Raw genomic sequence first — 18,852 nt, forward strand, 5'->3', positions numbered from 1 at the left:
CTAGTCTGTCTATGTGGTGTAAAACTGGATTGTTCTGGGGAGAGGATTTTTTCTATCTGATTTTTCATTCTGTTTGCAAGTATAGAGGTAAATATTTTAGTACCTATATTTAAGAGGGAGATGGGTCTGTAGCTGTCGGGGTTTTTGGGGTCTGTGTGTTCTTTTAATATAAATATAGTTTTAGAGGCATTAAAGTGGATATCATTTATTTTATAGTTTATTATGTAATTCAGTGTATAGTATAGTAGTTTGGCTATCAAGGGGAAAATGCTTTGTAAAATTCTGATGTGAGTCCATCTGGACCCGAGCCTTATGCACTTTTAAGTGTTTGATTGTTGTAATAATTTCACTGATGGATATTGGCTCAGTTAGTTTTTTTTGTTGGTCTAAATTGAGTTTAGGGAATTTCAGTTTCTGAAGAAAAAGAGTTCTATCTTCCTTTGAGGTTTGTAGTATTTGTGTTCCATATATTTGAGAGTATATTTGTTCAAATGTTTTAATAATGTCTTCATTTCATTTTTTGTGTAGTTTTTGTCTCTGTAGTTTATTTCTGATATATTGGAGGCATTTTTGTGTTGGCAGATAATTCTGGCCAGAGCTCTAGATAGTATTTGAGCGTCTTCTGCGTAAGTGGCTAACATTCTGGCTTCATAGAAAGATAGGTTCCTGGTTTCTAACATATATAGATCCCTTTGCAGTTTTAAAATTTCTGCTTCTGTTTGGTTCTTAGGGTTATTTATTAGTTCTTTTTCAAGATGCTCTATTATCCCTTTCAGTATATGCTCCTCTTTCAGTTGTATTTTTTTATAGTATGCTGCTTTTTTGATAAACAATCCTCTGATTTCTGCTTTGGTTGCAGCCCATTCTATGTCAGTTGGTACTTGGGAGTTAGTGATATTTGTAAGAGCTATTTTTAGTATTGCTTCTGTTTCTTTTATTACATCCATTTTGGAAAGTAAATTAGGGTTTAATGACAAATTATGACCCCTATTCTCTAAATATATCTTTTTGTCCCAGTTAATGTTCAGTGTGATTTTGGAGTGATCTGAAAAGAACCTGGTATGTATAGTTATTGTTGGGTCCATGTTAATGAATATGTCAGAGATTAAGAAGAAGTCAATCCTTGACCACATTTTGTGGCATTGTGAATAGAATGTGAATTTCCCTGTTTTATCTGCACTGTTCCCATGTTTAAAAGGGTCATGTAGTTTGAAATCTTGTTTGAGTTCATTAAGGGCTAATGTGGCTTGTTTATTATGTGATTTGGTCAGATTAGATTTATCCTTTTCTGGGTTTTGATATGTATTCCAGTCACCTCCAATCACTAGGTAGTGATCTTTAAATTGGTTTAAGGTTGGGTATAATGACATAAAAAAGTGTTGTTGGTTATTACAGGGTGCATAAACATTAAGTACCATTATAGGTTTTGGTATTGTAGGACTATTAAATGTTACATAGCACCATCTTCCCTCCTTGTCAGCTTTGGTTTTAAGTATTTTTTCCTTAAATTGGTTTTTAATTATTATGGTAGCCCCAGCACTGTTTGTTTTCCCCTCTGAAGCTATGATTTGACTTATCCATTTCTTTCTGCTAATTTCTGCCCATTGATCTGCAGTCAAGTGCGTTTCTTGTATTAGTATGAGGTTGGCTGTGGTTTTTAATGTAAGGTGTAAGAATAGTTTTCTTTTCTTCTTGTTTTGGAGCCCTTTAACATTCCATGATTTTATTTCCCATATTTATTTATTAGGTGTATTCCTTAGATATGCTATGTATATTAGTTTTGTTTTGTTAGTTTTGTATGTGTTACTGTGTGATGGTTTAGGAAAGCATCTATTTATCCCTGTCCCTACACTGTGCCTAACCACTATATCCCTGGACCAGGAATAATCAGGGGGGGAGGATGAAGGTTCATTATATGGTTTACCTTTACGTCTAATCTTGGAATGTGTTTTCTTTTTAGATATAGATTTACTCCATAGTATCCCCCCTGTGTTACTCTAAAGAATGTGGACAAAGCTGAACAAACTAGTTCCCTCAACAAACACTGCTACTTAATATCCCTAGCCTCTTCCAACATATTATTTATACAGTGATGGTATTGCATTTAAGGTACAGCATGTATTGTTTTTGTCTTGTGACTAATTCTTTCTAATAGTATTTTTAAAACAGCATATTAATATATATTCCTCAGTAAATTATAGGAATATGTGTACCATAGTAATCTTGTTAAACAATCAATCTTGTCATTTTTACATTTTTCTCTAATTTGACTTCTTTTTCCTCTCTTTTACTTATTCAGGTTTCGGCCTTCTTTGGTGCCTATAGTGATGTTTTTCCACATCAATCTGTGTGGGTTATAAAATATATACTTGGCACCTATTTAACAGAAGTAGGAAGTATAGAGAGACAAAAAAAAAAAAAAGAAAAACAGCTTAGCCAAACAGTCCTTCTGCTATAGTTGACATATTAAGGCTATATTTACATTATCCCAGGATTGTTAGGTTATTTTACTAATTTCCTGAGATTACTTCTCTACAGGATCTTTTAACACATTTCTAGTATTTACATAAAACATTTAACAATTCTTTCCCTTTTTTTCCCAATATTAATCTATGAGCTAGCATAATTCTGACAGTTTATTTCTTGCCTATTATTTAAGGCTGGAGTTTCATTCACCTACACAGTACTGGGTGTACTGTTTTAGTGAATGGTTCAGTTCAACAGTACCTTATTTCTTCAAGGTTTTGCTTGCAGGTTGGTTGACATCTATGGTGCAGCTTTCTTCTTTTAGCTGGTGCAGATCAATTTTCATTTTTCAGGCAGTAAAATCCTTTGAAGCTTGCTGAAATCCATTTTGTCTGACTGTTCTTAATGAAGCCATCAAAAGCCTAGGGGGACTGAATTTGCAAGCCAATATCCGAGATGGGAACTTCCTTCCTATATTCGTGCATCGGAAACAGCAGTTAATTTTTGGTTCCCACCCAGGCTGTACTTCCCTTTCCTGTGTTCCTCATGGCTCACATCAATGACCCAAGGGCCTAGACAGCAAGAAGAAGATTTCAGAGTTGGATCCCAGCTAGAGTGCTCATGAATGGGGTCGTTTTTTCATCCAAAGGACCTTTATCTTTTTTTGTGGATTTATTTCACTCCTGAAGGTAGAATTTGCTTGAAAACAGTCAGGAATGTCTCTTTTGCCTCTTTGGGGTTAGCAACCATGTATTTAACCTCTTTGATGTAAAAGATTAACTGATTTGGATATTTCATCTGGAATTAGATTTTTTTCTATTAGGAACCTGCAGTATGGAGATAGTAGTTGTCTTGCTTGTCTTATTTGTATTGGGATGTCTTGAGCAAAGGAGATTTTATTATTATTCCAGGTGAGTGTGCCTTTTTTCTTTGCTGCCAGTATGATTTTATTTACATCTTGGTAGTTTAATATTTTAATATAGACAGGTCTTGGTTTCAGTGATGTTTGCATTTCCCTCAGGGCTCTGTGGGCTCTCTCTATTGTTATTTGCTGCATTTCTTCAGATTCCTCTAGGAGGGAATTTATTATTTGCTTGATTGTTGGTATTAGATTGTTATGAAGTACAGTTTCAGGTATTCCTCTGATGATGATATTGTTCCTTCGAGATCTTGCTTCCAGGTCTGTTAATTTTGCTTGTAAGTTTTGTATTTCTTTGTCATGGGCATCAGTTTTTGAGAAATAGAGTCTATTTTTATTTCATTTTCTATTATTTTGGACTCAGATTTTTCCATTCTGGATATTATTTGGCTGAATGAGTCACCAAAGGTTTGAAATTGTAATGATAAGTCCTTTAATGCTTGCTGGATAGGTAATAAGGCAGATATTATGTCTTCCAGATTAGCTGGCTGGTCTGTCTTGGATTTATTTGTATTTTTAGAGTTGTCAGTTTGTTTAGTTGTCTTTTGTCTTTTTGAAGTTGTGTCTTTCTCAGGTGAGGCTAGTACTGAGAATTTGGTCTTAGTTGTTGTTGTTTCCATATTATTTTCCTCTTTTGACATCTTGCTGTATAGTGTTTTACCAATCTTGCAGTCAGATGCAGGGCCTTAGTAGCACATTGCTTAAGCTGTTATTCAGAAATCTTAGTTAATCCTGCTGTTTCTGAGCTGAATCTGTCACTTTTTCTTCCTCTTTTGTTTGCTGGATGATATTAGCAGTAAATATCTACAGTTATTTCTGTATTATTAATTCTGTGTTGCCTTCTGGGTTTGTTTTAATCCAGGGTATAACAAGACCTAGGTGATAGCAGTGCTCACAGAAAAGTGGCCATTTTGAACTCCGGTCCCTCTTAATTCTAACAGCTGGAAAAGGTCAGGTGTTACTGTAAGGCACTGTAAAAGACTGAGATGCAAGTGTATTGAGCTCATCTTGTATTTTCTCATGCATTCTGAAAACCCTTTTCCCTGCCATATGTAAATTAATATAATTTGACTTGTTCCATTTGTAATGTTTAGTGTAATCAGGCAATGGTTAACTCTGGCCAACTATGGGTATAATTGCAGCCCTAGACAGTGTATCTGCATGTCTGTAACATATTCTGGTAGGCTGTGAAAATGAAATGCCATTTTTACAATTAACCTTCTGGTAATCTTTTAGTGACAACAATTCTACTCTGGCTCTTCACTTACCTTAATCAAGTAAGCTTTTATGCTTAAACAACGCACTTCCTTTCCAAAGTTTGATTTATTATTTACTTACCAATTTCTGTTGAAGTTCTGAAGTCCATAAAAGAGACAATATGGAGAGTATGTATCCCAAGCCTGAGAATGTGTTGCTTCCCAGTATTCTCCCTATTCTGAGGTACAGTAACCACACAACTGGTATGTTTGAGTAACAGCAGTGGCGTGGGGTACACAGCCCAGCCATGATGGGTGATGGTGGGGGGAAACACTCCTGCAAAAATACTTTAATGGAATTGCAATGGATTTTGAGATTTATTGTATTTCTTTTGCAAATGTACTTTATTTTATGGAGTTGCAGGCCTTGTAGTTATGGGTCTCATATTTTGATAGCCTAAATACTCCCTGCATTTAAAATCATTTTACTTCACTTATTTTACATAATAAAGCAATTTTTAAATAATAAACTTAAAATGAGAATAAATGAAAGTAATATGTCTTTTGGGATTCTTTATGCATGTTAATGTTTAGGCTTTACATTCACTTGCCACTTTTGTTATGAGTTTGTTTATCAGTAGTTTAAGTTGCCTTGCACAAGATTTAATGCAGTACTTTATTAATTAATGTTAATGTCAATGCTTTATGTAAATGCATTATGTTTGACTGGTATCTTAAACAGCAACATATTTGTATGACAGTAAACATTTATTGTGCAATTCATATTAAACTGCTTTCTGTGTACAATGTCATAAAAGTAATGGTAAACAACCAGATGCATTATGTCCTGTCACCACATGTAAAATGTTAATTTCAGAGTTACAATATCAGTCAAGTCAGTTATTTACAGAATCTTCTGTACATCTTGCTAAACAAAAGTGGCATAAAACCACTGCACATTTCAAAACAGATAAGAACAGAGATGAAGTTCATAGTGAACTGACAAAAAGATTTAATAAACTTCTAAGACACAGTCAGAGTGAGTTCAAAAAGTTCAGACAGCATATGCAAACACTTTTTCAAAAGTGCATAAGAGTTTTAAAGTCAGCAGAACAAAATACTGACAAATATAATTTGGTTAGTAAAGAGTTAAAGCAACAGCAGTTAACTATGCTGATAAAAAATAATTTATGACATGCTATTCGGCGTTTAGAAAATGGTTAAGTGTATGCAGCACAAGCTTTCATTCAGTTAAAGCAAGGGACTTAAATAGTGATTTTCAAACCATTTCAAATAACAAGACAGTTCTAGGGCATAGAAATCAAATAAGAGTAGTTAAACGCAGAAAAGATATGACGTCACAAGACTGACTGCATGTATTTTATTTTCACCTAAAGTGCAGCAAAAGGCAAAACAACAGCAAATGTATATCATGTAAATATATCTGTTTTAAGCATGTGTTTGTTAAATCAATATCTCTTTTGTTTTTTACAATATTTTGTAATTGTATAATAGCATAAAAATAGCAAATACTCCAGCAAAAACAGTATTCAAAAGCAATATTATTCATAGTTAAGCAAGTTAATGTTTATTACAACTGCATTCTAATATCAAGTTGCAAGTATATTAATGAATGACTGAAGGTACAACTAAGTGCTAAAGAAGTTATGGGTTAAGCATCTGGAATGCACAGAAAGAAAAAAAAGTATGTGAGTTCAAATCTTTCCAGATGGGTAGTTATAAGGAATGTTGTATAAGATAAAATATTACTGGTATTGAAATTTATAAGGTCAAGAAAACAAGACTGGTTGCCAGGCCAAACAATGTGGTCTTTTCTTTAACTGAAGTTTAGCCCATTCCACAAAATAATAAAATAATGGAGAACTGAAAGAAAATAGTATTCTGTCTCCATTTAAACTGTTGTTAGCATGATTATTAGCTTGAATAAAAGCTGCAAGAATGATATGAAATATAAAGGGTTAATTTAGGAATAGTGTAAAATGCTGAAAAATAAGAAGTAGTAAGTGTGCTGGCATAAGCTTAGTTAGATATTGGCATCCATGTAAAGGAGTATATTATTGAGAAACAAAGTCTGTAAAAATAACTGAGCAGATGGCAGCTGGAAGGACATCAACAAAGTAAAGAGATGTAGAATCAAGTTTTAGATAGTGCTGGAACACCATGTTTCAGATAATGCAAGACTGAGTTTCCATGGATCATCAAACTACGAAGAACCAAGGACAAGGGAACAAAGGAAAATTGTTGTACGAAGAAAGAACGGCTATACATCAGACTCTGAAAAAAAATATCAAGACTTTTTGGTATAAATATGAGTGCATAAACAAGCTTTGGGAATTTGCCATAGAGATCTGACAGCATCTGTGTTGCATGCTTGTAGATCTGAAAGGAAAATGTAATAGAAAATGCATATTAACTGAAGCAGTTTGTCTCAGTGTATTTATTGTACTTAGTACAATACAGTAATAAGACTAGTTGGTCACAATAAATAGTATGCATGCATGTAAATGCAAGTAACAGCAAGAAACCAACATGAAGACGTCATAATTTTTCAAAAAGATGTTAACTCAGACAACCAGTCCTTAGACTGCATGTTTCTCTTTCGGTTAACTCTTCAAGTGGCACATTGGGATCTGCATTAAGGCAGAAAATATACTAGTATTCTAATCTGAAGCTCTTGCCACTTTAATCAGTTAGATTATAGCATGAGAAAAGGGGTAAGATTATAATCTTACTTTATGTATGCTAATGTCATAGATTTCTTTTGATTTGTTGAAGGCATTTTGTGCGAGAGCTACTTGTGAGAATTAAAATTGCTGTAAAATACTTTTAACAAAAAACACATTTTATTTTGCTGGAGGTAAGCCACCTATGCTACAATGTGAGGGGGAGACCCCATGCTTTTCAAATTATTCATATATACTAAATATATTGTTCTAAAACATTGAAGAAATATGCAGCCTTAATGATCACTGAAAATGGTCTTAACCTTTTCTTTTATGGAGTTGTAAGTCTTGCAGTTATAGGTCATTTACTTGCAGCCTAAATCCTCCCTGTCATTGTTTTAAAATCATTTACTCTTCTTGCTTTATATAATAAAAATGACAAACTTACACCCCAAGACCTGCATTGATGACACTCACAATAATCTGGTGAGTGGAACAATTAGAGTTCATTAACTTGCTTGTTTAGGACTGGTAAGATCCTCTGGGGTCAGTGAGATTCTTTTGTGACCTGGTGTCCAGGAGTTAATCATTCTTGCTGAACTGGTGGTCCCAGGAAGGGATGGCTAAATGTCTGCTGCTCTCCTGATACCTGTCCAAAGACCATGTGAAGGAACATTTCTGTAAACACTGTTCATTGTTGTACATACCTCAGAAATAGCCATTTGTTTTTTAACCATATTGGAATTTCCAATGCAGCTGGATAGAAAGGAATAGAGTAGACAAAATTTTACAACTGATTCAGAGAAACTGTTTTTTAGGATCCAGTTAGTGAAAAAGCTCAATATGTTTTAACGTTGTGCTGTTCAGAGTCAGTGATGAAAGCTATAGCAAACAAATAACTAAAAAGAAAACATTGTAATCATTCTTATTCCAATGATAAAACAGAAGGGTCTACTTATTATATCTTTTACTTATGAGGTACTTAAGACAAAATCATAGAATTTATTTTCCATGTGGCACTGCGTTTGTTTTGCTGTCCTTTCTCTGTAAACAGATTTATTTTGTGGACTACAAAATTAGCTTTTTAGTGTTGTATCTAATTCTGTTCCTTGGGGTGTGTGCTCATGAATTTATTTAAAGCCATATAGGTGATCATTTAAAACCTTGTTCTTAAGAAACATTATTCATTTGTCTTTTCAGGCAGCAAAACTGTTAACATTAGAATATGCTACAACTAAGTACTTTTTCGGTGAAAAGGAGCTGGAGTTCCCCTCTGTGTATGTTGCAAAAATCAGAATGAAGGTCAAGAAGAAAGGAGACTATAACGGGGTATGGAGTGATTGGAGTCCAGAAGTACAATGGGAAACACAGAAAGGTAAAATGTATTAGTGCAAGGAGCTGAAATGTCTACACTCATGGCATGCATACAATGGTTAAAGCTATTTCAAACCATGCAGAGTACAGAACGGCTTGCTAGATACTTACTGTTTTAGTAACACATCTACACCACTTGGAATGCAAGCTACTGGATCTCCATGCCCAAATCATTTTCTGTTGGTTCTATAAATGGAATCTTTAAGCAATAACCAAGAATGTGGTGTGGTATATTGAACATTTACCCACAGTTGGTGTGGTTTAATCACGAGGGCGAAGCCCGAGTGATTAAATAAAGCCAACCGTGGGTAAGTCTTCAATATACCAAAACCACGGAGTTAGTTATTGCTATTATACAATGACATTATTTAAGAAAAAAATACTTTATTACTGTTACATTACTGTTCTTCCGCTGGTGGTAGTATACTGCTTCCTTGTGTTGATGTGCTGCACATGTGTTTTTTTTTTTTTTTTTTTTTAATTAAAAAAATTAGTTTTGGACACCTTATACCAGTGGAAAAAAGTTCAGGTGACCAGACCTTTTCCCGTTGGTATATTGTGGGATTTACAATGGGCATGATGGCCAATCAGCATGCACATTTTGGAATATTAATGGAGGGGGTCATTGTATAATTGACATTTTACATTAAAAATCCTGTCTTTGCTAAAGTTAGAATCACTTTTAACATTCTGAGAGTTAATTATAAGATGTCAACTGATTTGTTTTTCATCTACTTAATGTTTGTTGCTTGCTTTATCTCAGTTATATTGTTATTGTATATGTCGAGCTTTCTAACACAGGCCTCTACGAAAATAGGCTACTGTACTCAGTCAGATTATTCCAGTAATCAAAAGCAATCAATCAGTCAATAAATAACCTTCTGAAGAGATGTTCATAATAACAGGTTTTCCACAATTTTCATAATTTAGAGGAATGGGAAACCTTCCGCAAGACTGCTGAGCTTGTTTTAAATTACTCCACTGAGGGTTATACTTAAAATGCATGCCCTCAAAATACCAGAGAAGAAAACCTGAAGACACGTTGCCACTGAAATAGTTAAAAGATTAGCTGTGCCTGCTTACACAGTCTCCCTCCCTAAATGCAATCATTCAAAAAACACAATTGTAGACTTTGCTCTTAAGGTCCAGTTTCACAGCAAATTCCAACAGCAAAAACAGACGATCCAGATCACCAGGTTGATAAAAAACAGAAGTTTGATAAAATGCAGTAGGTTAGCACTTGCAGGTTTGAAAAACCCTTCTTCAGACAACATACAAAAGTTTTTAATACTTAACAACCAATCAAAGACTCAGTAAAAAGCCCTCCTCTTTAAAAAAAAAGGCTTGATAGGAATGACACCATTCAGGCCAGGTGCTCTATCAGCACCCAGACTGATTATCCATCTAGTTTCACTACATTCTGTTATATTTCTCAAATCACCCCCCTCCTGGTTGGATGAATAACCTGCAAAACCATAAAGAGAAATACATGCCCAGGGCACTGCTTTACATGCTGATACAGGGCATTATGTAGGTTAGCTCTTTCCAGACAGTGGATGAATGAATATGTTGTTATGTCTAATATACTGGCAAGCTTTGCAATGTCTACAGAGGAACGTCCCTTGTCGCCCCATGACAGGTTTCCTAACCCCCTGTTGGTCTGTACAAAGCAAATCCTTTAAAGTCTTACTACAGTTGAAACAAAATGTGGGTTCCTGAGTGATTAATGCCTTTACTCTGTCATTAGTTAACAATATTTTCCAGTTTTGGTGAATAATGTCACATATGCCCCCACATTGCTACTATAATTTAAAGTAACTCGAAGGGGCTGCCTGCTTATATCAGTCTCCCTGTCATGCACTTGTACATTTCCAGAAAACCAGGGTTTCGCTTTATTCAACCTCTCTTCTTTACTTTTATTAAATGCCAGCTGTATTATGTTCTGATTATATTCCCTTGGTTTTAAGTTCACTATCAGTTCTGCAGACTTCTTTCTATATGTCTCATCATTGGTACATAACCTAGATGTTCATAAAATTGCCCATGAGCAATATTATTAAATGTATATCTGGGATGCGTACTATCATAGGCTAGAAGAGTATTTCTCCAGCATTCCTTCTTATATAACACAGTCTCAATCCATTGCTCTGTGTTTATCATCAGTCAGACATCTAAAAAATCTATACTTGTATTCGAGAGTGAAATGCTAAACCTCAAAAAATCAGTGGTGCTTTCCAGGTAGGTAACAAACTCATAAAGCTGTTCCTGTGTCCCTGTCCAAAGCAGGAAGACATCGTCCACAAAATGGACAAAATAACTCAGGTGCCCCCTCCATAAATGGTTAGCCTTGAATATTGCTTGATCCTCCCAATATGCCAGCACTGTGTTGGCATATGAGTTTGCGCAGGGGGTGCCTATAGCCCCCCCTGCTTTGTCGATAAAAGCAATTATGATGCATAAAAATATTGTTGCTCAGCACACAGTCTAACAGTAAACATACACTGTCAATATCAGTTTGATTCAAGATTTGTGCTTGTTGCAAAAAGGCCTCAATGGCCATCAAGCCATATTCTTTTATAATTACTGTGAACAAACTGTTTATATCCAGGGCTACTAACAAATAGTCCATGCAGTCAGCATTGGGACCTAAGTTGGGACCTAAGTGACTGTGTAAGGTTTGCAAAAAATGAGCTGTATCCTTTAATATTCTGGGTACAGAAACCAAACACTTTCTTAGATGAGCCTCTATCCATATAGAAGCATGTTCAGTAGTCCATCCCCTTCCAGATACAATTGGATGTAATGGTGGTTTCATGTAATCTGTATGTATTTTTGGTAAAGCTTTGAACAATGGAACAACAGGATATTCAATCAATATAAACTTAAAAGTATCTTCATTAATACAGTTGCTTAACCTTAAGTTGGAAAACTCATGCTTAACTTTACCAATAATCCTATTGATATCAACAGGTGTTAACTGTTGATAGGTATTTGAGTCCCTTAACAACATGAGAACACTATTGTGATAGAATTCACTGTTTGTAACTACAACCGCCCCTCCCTTGTCAGCAGGTTTCATTATGATATTCTTATTCTCTGCAAGTGTCTTTAATGCTTGGCGTTGCTTCCAGTTCATGTTATAAAAACATGCTTGTTTTTTGTGTTTAAAAACTTAAAAATATCATCTTCACAAGTTTTTACAAAAGTTTCAACCACTTGACTGACAGGGGGGTTAAATATACTCGGTTGCCTAAGAGTACAGTCCCTAAGAACAGATTCTGTACCATAAATACATTTCTATTCAACATTTCTGGCAAACATTCTCAAATTTAACACACAGTCACTAAAACCTGACCCTGCACTTGGAACAAATGTAAGTCCCTGTTTTTGCTGTTGAATGCAATCATTGTCAGAACTGTATCCCACAGGAAACAAAAACTGTAAATAATCTTAAGCTCTGAGGTGTTCTGCTTTGTTGGTATGTCCTCAGTGTTTCAGTTATCTTTTCCAATGAGATCTTTAATGTAAGGGCTGAAATGTAAGTGTTTTCTGCTCTCATTGCAATGATATGCTTATGTCAGAGGTGTAGCTATCTAATTTGCAACCTGGCACCATCCTTAAGTCTGGTGCCCCCCCACCAGCTTAAGTTGACTAGCAAAAAGAAAAATGTACTCTGTTCAAGGAAAAATATTCTTTCATTTTAAACCGTTGCAACTCTTGTTTATTTTATTTGTTTATTTATTTATTTCCAGTTTGATTACCGGGGAAGTCCACTGGGCCCAAATGTCCCATTTTCAGTGGAGGCCTGGGGAGAAAAGCTCCAAGATACATAATACATAATAAAACATAGCTAATTCAGAAGTTCTCCCTACCAGCTACAATATCATTAGACAAGACAGACCACTTCGTAAAGGGGGTGGAACTGCCCTACTGTACAAGTCCAACTTAACTGTACATCAATTACCAAACTCCTACCCCTCCCCAATAATTGGGACATACTTATCTCACAACTTCAACTTCACCCTAAAAAGGTCATCACCACAATTGTGATCTATATTCCACCTGGTAATACACCTGCTAGCCTTGAAGACTTCTTATCCTGGTGTTCTTCCACATACTCACAAGAAACCCTTATTCTGGGGGATTTCAACCTAGATTGGTTCACCTGCATATCAGAACCACCAAGTAATCTAATAAATCTCCATGGCTACCAGCAGCTAATCCAAATTCCAACTAGATGTGATAAAAAATCTAAAAGGGAGTCTATCCTTGACTGGGTCCTAACTAACAAACCCCACATTGTACTCCCACACAGGCAGTCTCCCAGACACCTTAAGTGACCACAGCATAATATGCTTTATACGTAGTAGAACAAGTATATGCAAAACCACTAACTATATATCCACTAGAAACACAAAATTCTCTCTTGAGGTCCTCAACACATTACTCTGTGTAACCGTGACTGGACCCCCTTAAAAACCCTCCCACTTGACCAGGCTGTAGCATATTTCAACAAACACCTAGACACTGTCGCTCCATTGTGCAAAATCAATTTAGAACATCTACAAACCACTGGCTCAGTAAAGAAACCAAACAAATCCTCAAGTCCAGAGACACTGCTTGGCTTTATTATCAAAAAAACAAAGAAACACAAAGCCTAACTAAGTACCAAGAACTGTGCAACCGTGCAAAAAAATGCATTAGGCTGGACAAAAAATCCTGCTACACAACATTACAAACTAAATGCCAACACAACCCCCAAAAGCTTTGGAAAAATGTAAACCAGCTACTAAAACTCACCCAAAAGGCTACCCCCAAACCAACCACCCCTGACACTAAAGTTCCCATCAAAACACAATTCATCTCCCATTTTGTGAACTCAATTCTATCCTTAGTATCACAGGACAGTTCCTTCCTCACTATCCCTCCAACACAAAAAACACTGATACAAGCTTTACCCTCAAAACAGTTTCCACCACTTCAATCAAAAGCATGCTCTCCAAACTAAAAACCTCATCAACAGCAGCCGACCTACTCCCCAGCTATTTCTTGAAACTCACAGCAGATGCTATTGCTATCCCAGTCTCCACTCTTATAAACAGATCAAGTGTTGAAAACTATGTGCCAAACTCTGGAAAATATCCTATGTTACACCCATACATAAAGGCGGGACCTCCACTGAACTTAATAACTACAGACCCATTGCTTTACTCTCCCCCCTGGCCAAAATCCTAGAAAAATGCATCCATACCCAGATGATGCTAAAATATCTCCTAGACAGCAACATCCTGTCACCTACTCAGCATGGTTTCAGACCTGCCCATAGTACTACTACAGCCCTCCTCTGCTCCACAGACACAGTAAACCATCTCGAAAATGAAGGCCTGCAGCTGTCAACTCTTTTTTTGGATATGTCTAAAGCATTTGACACAGTCTCGCACCAAATCCTGCTAAACAAACTAAACCAATATCACCTATCAAATTCCACTCTTACCTGGTTCCAAAGCTACTTAACTGGCAGGTACCAAGCTGTGAAATGGGAAAATTGTCTCTCTCTCTCTCTTCAGCTGCCCATAGGTGTCCCACAGGGTTCTATCTTAGGATCACTACTATTCACAATCTTCACAAATGACCTCCACACAGCAAGCATCTATCATTCAGTATGCAGATGACACTACCTTAATCTGTGCTGCACATAACATTCCCACCCTCCTGCAAACAACTCAACTAGCATTCGCTGACATTGAAAACTACCTTACCAAAGCCCAACTTATCCTCAGTCCAAAGAAAACTCAGCTTATGATTATAACCAGTTCTAACAAAAACACTGATAACAGTCAATTCACTATCTACTCCACAAATGCTACTCCAGTGATACAGGCTAAGCTATTGGGAACAACCATAGACTCCCACCTGACTCCCACCTAAAATTTGATAGTCATCTCAACTTAACTATTAAAAAAGTACATGCCAAACTGGGATCACTCTACCATATCAAACCATTTCTTACCAACAACACAAGATCAGCCATTGCTCGCTCCCAACTTCTATCCACCCTACTCTCTGCATCTCCCATTCTGACTAATCTCAACAAAACTGAACTAAGCAAAATGGAAGCTTGCTATAACAGAATTGCCTGCTTTGCTGCAAATTGCTCATCTAGAACTCATCACTGTACTGCTTTGAGACAGCTCCACTAGCTTGAACTGCCCAACTTCCTAATCTACAATCATCACTGCCTTTGTCATTCAATCTGTTACCTCCCCAATAAGTGTCCTGCCTTCAAAAACCTAGTACAACATCACTCAGCCAAAAGGCCTCTTAGATCATCAAGCAAACTACTAGAAGTAACCAACAGTTACAATAGCTTTGGAGATGCACTATATAGTAGTTCAGTGGCTAAACATGGAACTCTATCTCCATTAGCATTCAAAACACATCATCCAAAGCCTCCTTTAAAGACCTCATCAGGCAACATCTCAAGCAAAGTTGGCAGTGCCATGATTGCTCCCCAGGCTAGTGCAAGTGGATAAGGTACACATACTAAACCTAGAGTATTTGATAATAGTTTTCAATCTTACTCAAAAACACTGGCTAATCTACAATGTATGTACTGTACCTGTGTACTATGTATGTATTCTACCTATGCTCCAAATTTCAGCTGTACACCACAAATCTATTAATTACCTTTATTTTTAAATTAATATTTTTTGTTTGTTCTATCCACTGTAACTGCTGATGTGCTGCATAACACTGTAAAAACATGTCTTATGAAATTTATGCGTATACTGATCATGTCTAAATAACTAAATGTATCTGTAATTTTCTATGTGAAGCTTTTCTCCCCGGGCTTCTGCTGAAAAAGGGCCTTTTCAGCTCAGTCAGACACACCCGGTTAACAAATGTAAAATAAAATAAAATAAATAAATAAATACAGTAAAGATACAAAAGTATAAAAGATACATTATATAGAACCATTTACAAATATGTACATTCAATGTCACGCATAATCAACAAAATTCATTGTTGTAGATCTTAAGGGTTATACTATACAAATTAATTTGAGCAAACACTCTTATGTTGTAAGTGTGGAAACACTTTACATACACACATTTAAAGTAAATGTGGAAACACTTTATATGCACTTGTTTAAAGTGAGAAGCTATTTACAATATTTGCAAAGTTGAAAACGTGTTATAAGTAGCTATTAGGAGTGCAGAGAGCCAAGATCCAATCATTAGGAAAATAGATATGGGAGTTATAGAGAACTTAGGAACCTGGGAGACAACCTCCTGGGGGCATATTCTCTTTATTACATTTGTAACAAATTGTTGCTACACTTTATGTCACACATGGAACACTAAAGCACTTCAGATCTAAAAAAAAATTCCTTTTGAACTTGTAACTGCTTGTTACAAATGGAGTGCTGAGTGCTTCAGTTCTGCCTACAAATGTAGTACTAGCGTTGATGATATGAGGTAGTGCCAGCTGTGCCAGAGGGAGTAGGGCAGTACATGTGTAATATGCCAACTAACCTTAAGAAAAATAGACTGAAATAAAATGACTTGGTTTAGGCCGTAAAGATTGTATGTCACAGGTCTGAATGCTGCCACAGAATAGCTTGTTAGTTTCTGCTGTTTTATTTTACAGTTTGCAGTAATAAACCTTGGCTAAAGTTCTGTGTGTGTGTGTGTGTGACACAACGGCTATAGGATCTGGATTTTTTTCTAGTGGTGGTGTGGTAGTGTGGTAACCACAGAGTCAGGTGACCAGATGTGATGTCATTCTGTAGCCAGCACTGAAATTGTGTATGAATAATAGTGGGAGATGTAATAAGTGTACACCTTTTGAACCTTACAAGACACTAATCCACTTCATCTTGCCTTGCTTTAGTAAGTAACTAGGGAACAGTAATTCTTCAATTAGAAAAATATAGTGGGATTTGCTAGATGTATTTTTTCTGTATCTGTCTGAGTCTTTCCATCTATGTTGTTTTTTATATTTCCAGTGACTGAAAACTCTGGTGTTTATTATAAATAGATATTCAGTATTTTCATGTTTTTTATCATTTATTATTAAATATATCTAAACCTTTCCTTTGTGGCTGGTCTTTTATAAAATATTTAACCTTTGAGAATACTTGCATTTATTTAGTGGCACTGTGGCTCCACATTTGTGAAAGTCTTGCTGCTTGGTTAAATGCTGTCATTTGTATAAGTATGAATTTTAATAAGTGTAATTGGGTACCCTTGTAAGAGCCTTAAAGTAGCTGACTTCTGGAGTTCTGGTAGCAGCCGATCTACCTTATATTCTGAGTGGAGGTGACAGAGTGGATAAGCTCTGCCAGACTTTCCAACGTGTGTGTGTGTGTGTGTGTGTGTGTGTGTGTGTGTGTGTGTGTGTGTGTGTGTGTGTGTGTGTGTGTGTGTGTGTGTGTGTGTGTGTGTGTGTGTGTGTGTGTGTGTGTCTGTGTGTGTGTGTGTGTGTGTGTGTGTGTGTGTGTGTGTGTGTGTGTGTGTGTGTGTGTGTGTGTGTGTGTGTGTGTGTGTGAAAATCAAATCTCAAAGAGAGTGTGCATGACAGCTACTTTGAACAAAGACACTGAGAGCACTGATTTCATAGGGAAGGTGGTGGAGGACTTGGCTTGGAACACTCAGTTAAGGAATCAGTTCTATAGTGGTCATTGAGGAGTCTTCTTTAGGGCCTGGTGAGAGAGGCCAGCCACAGGACTGGAGTGTGTATTCCCTGTGTGCTTTTAAAAGAAACTGTACTTGGTGCAGATAGCTGCATCTGAAAATACTGTGTGTATCTATTTTTCTTACTGTGAATGTTCCGCACTGGTGTCAGTGGTGAGGACTGAGGTTCCTTGATAATTGGTCCAGAGGAGGGAAGTCACACTAGTTTATGAATGTCATTAATGCACTGTACTTAAGTCCCATCAGCATCTGACTGTCACACTCCCTCTCTAGTACTTTGCTACCAGGACGGCTGTCCCATTGCCCCACCCTATCTATGCTGCTAACATAGGTGAGAAAGTAGTTTAGAATGTGATTAATAGGAGTCTGAGTATGTGTGTGTGTGTGTGTGTGTGTGTGTGTGTGTGTGTGTGTGTGTGTGTGTGTGTGTGTGTGTGTGTGTGTGTGTTGTGTGTGTATGTGTATATATATATATATATATATATATATATATGTGTGTGTGTGTGTGTGTGTGTGTGTGTGTGTGTGTGTGTGTGTATATATTTATATATATATATATATATATATATATGTGTCTATCTGAATGTCTGTTTGTCTGTTTTTCTGCCTGTGCTTTGCATTTTGAAACACCACAAGGAATTGAGTGGGTGTGGTAACTATCGTAGGGTCTTAAATGATGGTATGATAAACTACCATGTCTGTATAAAGGAAACTGTGCTTCTGGTCAAAAGAGCAATGCATATTTCATTGGAATGGAATGTGCTGGCTTGTAAATAAACAAGTAAGTAGCTAATAAACGACTAATATTGGAGTTCTATGTCAAGTATCTCTTTTTGGCCATACCCATTATTTATTAAAATCATCAGAGAAAGTATAGCAGTGGACAGCACTTTATGGCCAGACTTGGGCTTTACTACATTACATTGTTGACTACATCAGTCTGGAAAAGGCTTTCTCTATGCCATTGAGGAAGATTGTCAGAAATATATATGCAGAGGAAAAGTGTATGGGATATTGAGGAATCTGCAGAACATTGATCAGGCCTAATGGCATAAATTATTTGATAATGTGCAGACCTCATGTCCATGCTCATGAAGATGCGTAGTCTGGGTTGCCACCTGCCAAGAAATTTTCTTGACAGTCAGGAAACTGGGGTCTCTGTCAGGAAATCCAGAAATCAGTTTCTCTGTCAGGAAATGCAGTTGGAACGAATACATGAAAGGTATTTTGTATTATTCTGACAGCTAACATATTTCTGAAGTATATTTCTTAAAATGTTTACTATTTCACTTGGATTTCCTGTATGCATTCAAATGCAATGTAACAACTATCATCACTGTGACTTGTGCTTGTGTTTGTGTTTGTGCTTGTGTTTGTGTTTGTGTTTGGGTGAGTTGAAGTGTATATAAGAGCAAAAAGCTGGTCATCATTTTTCAACTTTCTGTCACTGTCAGACACCAGCACTACCCACCATAAGTGGCTATTTTTTGGGAAAGGATCACATTATTGGTACAGTG

General features: G+C 36.4%; 1 protein-coding gene across 5 annotated transcripts in view; it reads left to right on the top strand.

The window, feature by feature from the left end:
• CSF2RB (colony stimulating factor 2 receptor subunit beta) overlaps positions 1–18,852 on the top strand; it is a 485,439-nt gene that overhangs the window by 385,100 nt on the left and 81,487 nt on the right. For all 5 annotated transcript variants that reach the window (XM_044066459.1, XM_044066465.1, XM_044066473.1 and 2 more), the window contains one exon: positions 8,466–8,640. In XM_044066459.1, coding sequence (XP_043922394.1) covers positions 8,466–8,640 — 175 coding nt within the window. The remainder of the gene's footprint in view (positions 1–8,465; positions 8,641–18,852) is intronic.

The sequence above is a fragment of the Protopterus annectens genome, chromosome 1.part0, assembly GCF_019279795.1.
Source record: "Protopterus annectens isolate FY-2018-M chromosome 1.part0, PAN1.0, whole genome shotgun sequence".
Lineage (NCBI taxonomy): Eukaryota > Metazoa > Chordata > Ceratodontiformes > Protopteridae > Protopterus > Protopterus annectens.